At 39.2% G+C, this 11,668-nt stretch overlaps 1 protein-coding gene across 1 annotated transcript; it reads left to right on the top strand.

Annotated features, from left to right (window-relative positions):
• Positions 1-1,050: 1,050 nt before the first annotated feature.
• Positions 1,051-10,724, top strand: LOC104515733 (N-acetylgalactosamine kinase-like; the record flags this gene model as incomplete). Its single annotated transcript, XM_010159819.1, has 4 exons — positions 1,051-1,139; positions 2,551-2,674; positions 7,281-7,371; positions 10,578-10,724. Coding segments are annotated over 4 exons (451 nt in total), but the record flags the coding sequence as incomplete, so codon positions are not given.
• Positions 10,725-11,668: the final 944 nt, after the last annotated feature.

Here is an 11,668-nt window from a genome sequence, read left to right on the forward strand (position 1 = left end):
CTAAAAAGAAAACAAAAAATTATTAGCCACATTCTTCAATGCCAGCAGGGTATGCCGGTGTAAATCCCATTTAAAATATGACTTCTCTTCTTTTCTGACTGCTTTGTCATCATTTTAGTCTGTTGCTTACATGAATGAAAGTTAATGGGTTAGTGTGCAACCTAGATTGCTTTAAGATAGTTTAGAAGTGAATCACTATCATATTTCTCACGCTTCGCTAAGCTAATGGCTTAATCTCCTTGTGGTCTTTGTTTACCCACTGTTCCTGCATGACACACTAAAGCATCCCAACTTCTTTGCAAACACATGGGGTGGAAGCAACATCCCCTTGCAGTCTCAGGGAATAAAGCAATATGCCCGATTTTTTCTTTGTGTTGGAACTCTGTGTCCCGTCTGCCACTTCCAAAAGGAAAACCTCAAGAGCTTTCTGGGAACTGTCGCTGTAAACCTGTAAATGCTGCCTAAATAAGTCACGGGGATAATCTGAGGTTTGGAATTTTAGTTCTCTGTAGATGCATTTGTACAGAAATGGACTAGTGTCTAATAGGGGATTTTACAAACTCAAATCTTAGAAGGAAATGGACTTGCTCAGGCCTGGTGCAGTCAGATCTGAGCCTGAAGGGAGTGCCTCTGTGCGTGTGTCTCTGAGAAATCACCCGGATTCTTCCCCAATGGCAAACAGTCCTACAGAGCTGTGGCATAGGAGAGGTAGGTGGAGGCCATTGCATTTTGTTTCCCCAGGCAACTGCTTTCCCTGCTTCTGTCTAGAGCCAACCTAGACAGAGGACTTAAATAAAATCAGGCCCCTTCTACCCTTTTCAAGTGAGCATACACATTTCTTATTAATTAGACTTTTCTAAATAGTCTTCTCTGTCACAATCAGTGTTATGTGAAGAGCAAAAATAAGTAGCTTAATGTCGCTCCTGATGTAGCAAACTCCACATACTTCAAAAAGTTGGATCAAATTTACTTCAAGAAACATTTTACACCACAGTCTTCCCACCTTTATGCAAATATAGGCCTTCTAAATGTTTCTAACCTGCCTTTAAGATTGCAGAAGCTGAAGGAGATGTTTATATCAAAATTTGGATCGGCCCCCAAGTTTTACGTTCGTGCGCCAGGGCGAGTCAACTTAATAGGTAAGAGAGAAAAATTAGTCTTCTCTTATTTTGTCTGCTGAAATGGAAGCCTAGCAGTTGAAAACATAGAATCAGACTAATGTTGGTCTTAGTTTTATATTCTCCAGAGAGGTTGCTTGTGGTAAATGGAGAGGAGAATGTAATACTTTACTAGCTTTTGCAACACCTCATTATAAACAACTGTACACTCAAATACCAGTTTCGGAAAAAAATATTTACAGACAGCACTAGTGATGCTTTTGAAAAGTGGAGTAACTTGTCATCTTATGGTTGGGTACCATTTTATTTTAAAGGCTTTGGATGGAAATCTCATCTGAAGTAGTTGATAAACAATGCATCTGCGAATTAAATTAATGTATTTTTTCCTCTTCCATTACAATTTGTTACTAGATAAAACCAGCTATGCAGCAATGCATGTGATAAAGCATGAAATGATTCTACCATCATCTCCTCTCCTTTACTCTTCCATAGAGGTGTGTCCACAGAACAGTTGGTCGTGATTTACTGGCAGACTGGAGAGAGTCTGCTTATTTTGTATTTAGGACTGACTTGTATTTCTGTGGCAGCCTTATTTTTGAGATTTCTCTGTCCCTTTTAGGCCTGTGTTCTCCCTAGAGCTCAATTTGTGTATATTCATAAAGTAACCCTATGCGTTTGCAGACAATGTCAGTAAAGGATCCTGCAAAACAGAGCTTTAAAAATTAATTAGCCCGTTGTGCAGTTAGTGATAATTTTTATCACGGTGCTGTGTGAACATGTCATATAGATTAAATAGGCAGCATATGCTAACTGAGAATTATTTTCAAGAGAGAGGATGTTTTCTATATGCAGTTCCTATTTGAATGTTACTTTATGTTTTATGTAACAGTATTAATGATTATTTAAATAGAATTATTATCTTCCTGGAAAAAGGTCCAGAAATTTTATCCAAAAATCCATAAAATTTCCACCCCAAGCCTTATCTAGTGGCTGATGAATCACCCACATGAGCAGAGGAAATCATATAATGAGGAGTCATGTGCTGCCTTTATCTCTTCCAGTCATCAGTTAAATGTCTTTGTTTTGACTTAATTTTTTGTACTGTCACAACAAATAATGTGGCTGTCCTTGTTGCTGGACAATAATTTATGTAGTAGTGGTTGGTGGTTTTTTTTTTTATTTTTATAAGCCAATGTTAAAACTTGAAGATTTAGAAATAAATGCAATAGATAAGATCACAAAAGAAAGAACAAAATTTCTGTGCAGCAGTATGAAGTGGAGGAAGTGCACCCCAAACATTAAATAATAAGAGTTGAGACTACACTCAGGAAGTCTTGTACGGTAAACAGCACTGAAGCCCTGTAGAAGCCCTGTTACTGCTGTTCCAGAAAAAATTATTCCAAAATATTTTAACTGCCTGTTTCTTTGGTAGGAGAACATATAGATTACTGCGGTTACGCCGTGCTCCCGATGGCTATAGAACAAGATATACTGATTGCGGTAGAACCTGTAAAAACTCAAGTTGTGCAACTGGCAAACACCAATTCTTTGTACTCGTAAGTAATTACTTTGTTTATTCACTAATTTTTTTGAACCTCTTTATGCAATTGCAGCACAGGTTAACTTTTCAGAGATCTGACAAACTTCCACTGCAGCGTAAAGCTTAAGCATGTAAAATGAATGCTCTAAGCAGGTGGAATCCCACCGAGACCACGCGGTGTGCATCAGCTTAGAGAAATAGGTCTGCTGCTTCTGTCTCCCACCTGCTTGTTCAGATTTCTCTCATGAGGACTCCAATTTTTCAGTCTTCCTAAAAGTGCAATCCTGTCTTCTCTTCTATTAGCTTGTCTGTCTTGATGTCATCCCTATAACTGGCAACAGTTCAGTTTCTCCTGGAGAAGGGAGTGAAAAGTTTTGTAGTCCATTACTGCATATTTAAGCCAATGCTCTCCTGCTCTGGAGAACCTGGGGCTGTATTTTCACAACACAACAGCTTTAGCAACAATCCTGGCTCAAAGAATCTGTATTCCCTCTCTTCCACTTCCTCCACAGCTGCTTATTCACAGAATCACAGACTCATTTAGGTTGGAAGGGACCTTTGGAGATCCCTTGTAACCATCCTGATGGCCCTGCATCCTGCTGGATGCCCTGCAGTTTGCCAATGTCTGTTTTGTATTGGGAAACCCCAAAACTGGAGGCAGTATTGCAGCTCTGGTCTCACAAGTGCTGAACATGGGGAAATAATCCTGTCATTCTTTTCAACTTCAGCCACATTTTTCTGCCTGCTTCCTTGTAACAGACTGATGTTTGTGTGGTTGCATGGCAGTTCAGATCAGGTCACTCGTCTGCAGGAACTTCTGTGGGCATTTTGCAAGAATCAGAATCAGTCCAAGCTTAGTTTAAGCCATTTTTATTAAGCCCATTGGTTTAAGCCAAATGTAAATTAGGCCCTGAAAGCACCACGACAACCGTGTATGGCAGCACAGGGACAGCAACATACTGCCAAAAGTGGGAACTATTTAAGCACGGGTTCCTGCGCAAAGCTCAACTTATTATAAAAACGCGTTCTGAGCTGCTGCCTGTGAATAAGGCAGTCAAAAGGAATTTTTACTTCCATGGTAAGGATGAATATTCAAATATTTTTCACTCGCTTTGTGGAGTATGTTTTCACAGTGTAGCTGGGCTGAATGAAGAGTTTGCCACTGCCAAAGGTGATGGCTCGCTTCCTTGACTCCTAGTCTCCCTCTACTTGCTTCTAACATTGACCCACCCTCTGTCTTTTAGCAGGTGTAGTACTTGTCTGATCTTAAGATAAAATGCACTCCTCACTTATTTTTTGCCTGATAAAAATCTTGTCATTTTAGTGAACTGAATTGCCGTGCACTCGGCACTAGAGCTGACTTGGGTAAACAGTGGGAACATGCAGTGGTGAGCAAGGAAAAGGAAATGGGAGAGCTGAGTGTGACCTTTCCCATTCTTTAATAGCAACCTCCAACAGGGCTTCAGCTGTATTGCAAAACCATTCTGCAAGAGGCAATGGTTCTAGATTTATAATAGCTTTGATTAGGAGAAGTGTTACAATGGGTACTAAATAAAGCAATATCCAAAAGGTAAACACTTTTACTTGGTCCTTGAGCTTTGGCACATTACATCACAATTGAAATGGCCTTCTCCTAGGGTATGTACAGTTCCTACCAAATCTAGAATTCCAGCTTTTGAATTCAAATTGCATACACAGTCCCTGTATTTTTATATCTGCCCTGGTTTCAGTTTGAAATCACATGTTTTAGACCATAAACCAAGAAGAGGTCTCGGAATACACCATTAAGCATCTCTGTTTTGTTGAGACACTGTTGCTTAAAAACAAAGCTAAAACATGGCCATAATTTCATAACAAAGAAATATTTTTCAACACTTCGAATGTTACACCACATAACAAAACTGTTGACAGTATATCTTCCTTTCCCAGCCTGTTACACTGGTAGATTTATGCCTGTGGCGGATGGATATACATAGGCCTTTGGCAAACGACGACTAACCATAAGCCTCCATAGAATCACTATTTCCTATTTCATTCTTGTTTTGTGAACTGGTAAAATGTGTAACAGTTCTGTAGCCCTTTTCCACCCTGATAGTTGATGGTAACTTTTAGGAAAAACACAACAGAGAATAGGTTGCACGAAAAACCACGTATGTGTTTTTCATCATAAATAATCCCAACTGATGCCTTTTATGTTATTTGAGCTAAAACAGTATTCAAAAGTTAGTCTTTTGTAGTTTCGATACCTCCCCTTCACATAACATCTCTGTGATTGAGAAACACATGTACAGAGAATATCTGATGTGATAAATGCCTTCAGAAACACCAGAGGATTATAATTATCAGTTGGTTTCCATCTCCTGGCAAAACCTGAAAATCTTTCTTTTAAAAGTATCAGGTGTGAGGTTTTTGGTTTTTATAACGAATGTGGTAACAAAAAATAGACATAAGGATCCCAGGGATCTTGCCAGTCCCATGTTCTGTGTTTGTGTGAATTATGTCCATAGGAAACCTGCCAAAATGAAAGCCAATTTTTCTTTCATTTTCTACACAAGAAGATGGCAGAAATGAGCAAGATGCACTTGAAGAAGTAATTTTTTTTATTTATCTTGACAACCAGCAAATATAATCATAGTGTATATCTTCTCATTCATTGAAGTTTTGTCTGATTGTATAAAAAGAATTACAAAGATAAAATATTTTAGAACTCTCTTTTTGAGGGAAAAAGGACTTCCAATTTTCTTTCTGTTATCACTTCTACACATTGATTCCTGTCAACCTCGCTTTTTTGCAATAACAATTTAGGATTATTGTAGAATAACATAAGCAAACATAGGATTTTTTTTTTAATCTTCATGATTTTGGACAAGTATTTGCTATTTTAAATAAACCTACAGAAGTATGTGTATTCTATTCAAAAGCCATAGCAAAATGATATTGTTTTATTTTCTGGGAGATTGTTCTAAATACAGCTGAATCTCAAACTGGAAGAATTTGTGGCTATTCTCAAACTTCCCTTTTATTGTAACCTCAGTACTCTGAAACCCCAGTCATTTCCAACACCTAACTTTGTACAGTTCTCGGATGCTGCGTCGTCGGTGAAGTCCTGTAAGCGGCGCTATTCTGACGGTTGAGATTGGAAGAGAGCAGTTTATGTGTTGAACTGTACACCAGTCTGGTGTTTCTGCACTGTGCCCAGTGTTGAAATGGAATGGCTAACTGACAAAATGCTAATCATAAATTGATTCTTAAAGTGTAACTCTGAGCTGGGAATAGGTTGTAGACTGGTAGCATGAGTAGAGTAGCTCACTGTAGCATTGCTAGCATTAGACATAGGATTGTGGGTCCATTTTTACACTGGTTGTCGTGTTTGGGGGTTGCGTAACACAAAACTTGCAGCCTTTAATTGCACCAGAAGAAAGTGAAGTTTTCAGCCATCATTTGAGGACAACGATATAATTTTCAAGATGCTTTCTATTAGCGTAACTGTTTCTCCATAGGTAACAGAATACTGATAAACACACCTTCACACTGGTACTCGTTACAGGTATTAACCAGCGAGATTATTTTGGATAACAGTAAAACCAGCACATCACTAACCTTCACAGGCAGCGACTGGGACTAGCCTAAGAATGAAAAGCTCCATCCTCTTAGGAGTTGCAGACTGTCCCCTGCTGTATAATTTCTTCAGAGTGTTTTTATTCCCATTAAACCTAAATAATTCCAGGGAATTCAGCTGCCTCTGTTCATAATGTTCGGCAGACCTTGCCCTGTAAAGCACAGCTTAGCCTGCAACTTCGGAATACTTTTTTTAGGTTATCTTGACATTCTCAACTCCTTTCCTCTTTCTTTGTGGGCATCTGCTGTAACGACATCAGGGAGATACAGTTTTTGGGCATTCAACACTACAGACCTGTAAGTAGTCCGCGCTTCTTGGTGGTGAATGCGTGCTCCCCTGAGGCCTCGGCACATCACTCCATGCCCGTTTTGACAGCACCTAACTGCAGCAGTAGTTTCTTTAGGAACATTCAGGCTTACTGCTTTTATTACTTTGTAATGAAGATGGAGTAGGAATACTATTATCAGAGTTATCCTGGAGGAAATAGATAGACTAAACAAAATTATTTTAATTATACCCTGTAACATACATAATATAATTTTGCAGCGTTAGGCCTGTTTTAGTCAAGTGCCATTCACAGCAAAGGTAATGAAGATGAATTCCTGAGCAGGGGTTACCACAGTCTCCAAAGCGTATTTATCTCTATTCTAGGCTTGACAGATACTGTTATTCAGGTCTTCACTTCTCTAAGAGTTCAAGGGAACATACACACACACGATGGAAGGCATGCTGCCTTAATTAAGAATGTCAAAGGCAGTTTAATTCCTAAATTTATTTAAGAAATTCTGTAACTGAAGTAAAAATATTTATGCTTCCATCTAAAATATCCTTATAGACTTGATTAATAAAGAAGATCTGTACCAAGAAACCCCCCCAAACCCTGCACTGAAACAAATTAACATAGAAATGTTTTTGTTCATCAGCAGGTGGCAGTAACAAGCCACGTTTTATCAAACTAAATTTACTGACAAGTTACAGCCTCAAGGTTTTTCTGTTTTTGCAGGGATTTCAGTACTAGTGTTAATAACATTCAGATTAACAAGACCAAACCTCAGTGGCATAACTACTTCCTGTGTGGACTGAAGGGTGTTCAGGTAAGCCAAATACGGTTAACTCATGAAATTAATGTAGAAGCAAAACATGACAAACGTATCTATTCACCCTCAAAATACTTCCCTGCATTCTATAGCTTTTCTTGACATACAATGAAGTATTTTTATGTTAAAATTTAAAGAAGAGATATGAGTGGGTTTGTTTTAAAATATTTGCAGGGCACCATTTTGACTTTTATTACTAAATAAATAATCATGTTATTGTAATTTACGTAAAGTTATGATCAAACTCATCAAGATGACATTTCTCAATTTTGAAGTTAAAAGAATGTTTTCTAGTGGAATCATCTAATTAAAATTTGCTTTTAAAAAGATTTGGAGGCTTGTCTGTTAGGACACAAAGATCATATTTAAGTGCTTTTCTTCCTATGAAAACATTTTCTAAAACATCAATTTCCATTAACGTTGAAAACCTACAACTTGTGCACAACTGAGTGAGGCTGGCTCGTGCAGTAGGCAAAAGAAAATATAAAAAGTAAATAAACATCATACAAAGGAAATATTCCACTAAGAACCATTACTTATCCCAATTTTCAGTGTGTGGAATTTCAATGGGGTGTTCAAAATTTCCCGAGTTAAGAGTGCAGTTATGGAGGAAACAGCACACTTACGGTGAAGGCAGAAATGCTGAACACACAGACATTTTCTCATCTGCTCATTTGAGCTTTATCTTCTCCTTTGTGAGCTAGCTTCTCTCCAGACTGACTTGAGGCCAGAACTACTTGTGAAACCAAGCACTCCTCGACAGCATTGGCCTGGGAAGCACTCAGAACTCACAATTGAAGCTTCCTAGGAATCTCACCTGCTGTTTGCAGGTGATTCCTGGCCCTTTGAGGTAAAAACATGGTGACTTCTCAGCTGATGTCAATCCAGTGATATTTCTGGAAGGGCAGGTGGGATAAACAGTGATAGCTAAGTCAGGAACAGGTCACCACAGCCAGCCCAAATTATGGGTGAATGTGCTTTACAAAGCATGTGAAGCTTGCCCCAGGATAAGCTACCTAGGTCCCCCCACAGGATGATCCAATAGATAAGGACTGCAGATAGCCAAGGAAACCTGCCTCAGACCTGCCACTGGAGTCTTCAAAATACAGTATTTGGAACAACCAGTGCCACAAATCACTTTATTACAATCCACTGTTCCTAAACAGACCCCTGCCTCTATGTTAAGACCCCCATAAATTACTTACGTTTGCAGTAACATGAGAATTTTCAATTCTGTATTCCTCAGTAACACAGGCATTTAAATTGCATTGACTGTAGAGATATAGGTTAGGTTTCTTTACAGTATATCCTTTCTCATGTTATGGCTAGCATGACCAATTGACTTTATTTATTTTGCAGTCTGCTACTGAGATTTGTTTCCTAAGGACAAGCTTTCATACTTGAAGGTTAATTTGCAAAGCAGGTTTGCAGACTCTAGCACTGGCAGAAAATAAGCATAAATGTTACAGACTTAAGAAACACTGAAATACAAGTACTCAGAGGGTCCAGCGGGATAATCTGTTTATATTAAGTTGAACATGCTATCCTTTTGGGACAGGACTATTGCAGAACTTGGCAAAGTCCATTTTTGAAACTGAAGTACGTTTTCTATTTAAACATCGCGTGATAAGTTTGCAGGCCTGATTCACATTCAAGACAATCCAGAAACTGGATCAGTTTCTGGTTACTCAAGCATTTTCTGTTTTTTTAACAAGCCTGTCTAGTGTTCTTCATGAAGGGGCATGGGCAGCAATAGTATTTAAGGTATGAATTCCCTTATATTTGTAGAAAGGGATATAAAAATAATTTGAAGTGATGGTAGAAGACATTAAAGTGTTGCAGAGCTCTACCATTGGCATTTGTGGTTGAAGTAAAACCACAAAACCTTTTTTTTTTTCAGGAAAAGTAGTAGAAATCTTTTGAAGGTGGGCATTTCTTTATGGAAACCATGCCATTTTTTCTGATTATTGACACTGTAACATAGTTCATTGACATATAAATGTGTATCAGAATGTAGCTATTCATATACCTTCCATATACATTCAATCATTTTTAATAACTGCTGTGTGTTTATTTCAAACAACAGAGAGAAATCTAAGTGATGATAAATTAAAAAAAAAGCAATTAAAGAGTAATTAAAAGGGTATGTACATGATGATTTATGACTTCTGAATTGAACCTATTACCTGTGATATCTGTCACAAAGAATCACAGACTCACTAAGGTTGGAAAAGACCTGTAAGATTACCCAGTCCAACCATCACCCCACCACGACCGGACCCACTAGACCATGGCCTCAAGCTCCACGTCTACACGCTCCTTGAACACCTCCAGGGATGCTGACTCCACCACTTCCCTGGGCAGCCTGTTCCAGTGCCTGACCACTCTCAGTGAAGAATTTTTTCCTAACGTCTAATCTAAACCTCCCCTGATGCAGCTTGAGGCCGTTTCCTCTTGTCCTGTCACCAGTTACCCGGGAGAACAGACCAGCACCCGCCTCCCTACAACTACTATCACGTCTGTAAAAATACATTAAACTTTATTCTAGAAACAGCATGACAGAGACCGTCACCGCTGGTAGGCAAGTCTCTGTGCCTCCTAAAGCGTAGTGTCATTCAAGTACCATTGTGGTTTCCTCAGTGTCAGTCCTGTGGTGCTTCAGGATGTAGGAGTATCTGGCCTGGAGTGCAACTGCACGACTACTAGTTCCCCATCCGTGTGATGCGGCTCCATTGGAAGTGAAACCAGCATTAGAAGTGAAGCGTCGAGTGGACCTTACACTTTTCAGGATGCCTTAAGCAAGGAGCTGTGGAGAAAAGGACAGAAGTAGAGTATAAAATCACTGGTAATCTCTGGTACTGTTGCCACGGAAGCTCAGAGCAGAGCCAATTGCTGCAAAACCCACCCACGAAGCTTGGTAAATTCTTGGGCGTTTAGCCCACACTGAATTCTGCTTGGGGTACAGTTCTGTCAGTTTAAATATGTTTGTGTCCAGGAACTGCAGAGATACCTTTGGCTGAAGCCCTACCATTGGCTTTGGTCTTAAGGAACGGAGCGAAAATTTTGTTTTATTTTGGAGATACCAGAAGCAGGTTCTTGGTTCCAGCAACTCAGCAGAAAGATTCTCTTTCTAAGTATCAGATAATTGCAAGCCTGAGCCTGTCTGTACTTGAAACTGAGATTGTTTATTTTTTCATTGTTAGGAACATTTTGATCTTAATAACCCAACTGGAATGAATTGTCTGCTAGATGGAACCATCCCTCCAAGTTCTGGTCTCTCTAGCTCCAGTGCTTTGGTGTGCTGTGCAGGACTCGTGACACTAAGAGCTAATGGAAAAACCCTCTCTAAGGTAATTTACTGTAAAACACGAGAGTGTCAGCAGTAAAATTCTACTTAAAATTAAATATTGTTAATGCCTGTAAACATTAAAAACACGATACAATTGTTTTTGCAAAGAGTTGTTGGATATAAACTTAAGATATTGCACAATTGAGCAAACATCTTTGGCCAAATTTTGGCAGGATTTGAATTTGGCAAGAAAGCAGGCTTACATTAAAGCTGAAAAAAAAGGAGCATTATTGTAAGCCTGTATTTTGGCCAACCATCAGGTCCATGCCTGGACCAGATGTGATATCTGCAGGCCAGGACTGAGGATATATGTGCTGAAGCATGTGGACCACACCCCCGAGGCCTTTACCCTCTCCCTGAATGACTTTTCATGGCTTTAACAGCAGAGCATCTGTTGGAGGCCTGTGGAACAATTTCTTGATAAATTATATAATCAGCACAAAGTAGAGGTAAAATTCTTCCATCTGACTCTCCTTATACTCTTCACAGTTTTTTTGGAATGAACGTATTTACAATCCAACATGTATTCCTCACTTTTTTTAAACAAACATTAGTCAAAAAACAAACCCCAAGTATGTGACCTGTTAGCAGTACAACTGTTAGTAGAATTTGGCTCGTGTAATATGCATTTCTGGAGGAGTCATGGTCCTTGAAGGTGCCGTATGGGAATGAAGTTATCTGCAGTAAAAATGTCTGGTTAAGTGAAACTAGGATCTTAAATTAGAACATTGTCAGGGAGAGCACAGATCTAAATGTGACTGTTACGCGTATTTGCACCTATTGTCTAAGGCAGACATCCCCAAACTGTGGTACAAAGCCAACTTACAGTGGTACCGATGATGGCAGCTGTTAACTGTGCTTGTGTACAAGCACTTATCTGAGCCATGAGGGAAACACATCCACACAGAAGGGTTTTGCTGATCAGCCGTGCCTTGCTTCTCTGCG

Source organism: Eurypyga helias, unplaced genomic scaffold, assembly GCF_000690775.1.
Source record: "Eurypyga helias isolate BGI_N326 unplaced genomic scaffold, ASM69077v1 scaffold32049, whole genome shotgun sequence".
In the NCBI taxonomy this organism is placed as follows: Eukaryota; Metazoa; Chordata; class Aves; order Eurypygiformes; family Eurypygidae; genus Eurypyga; species Eurypyga helias.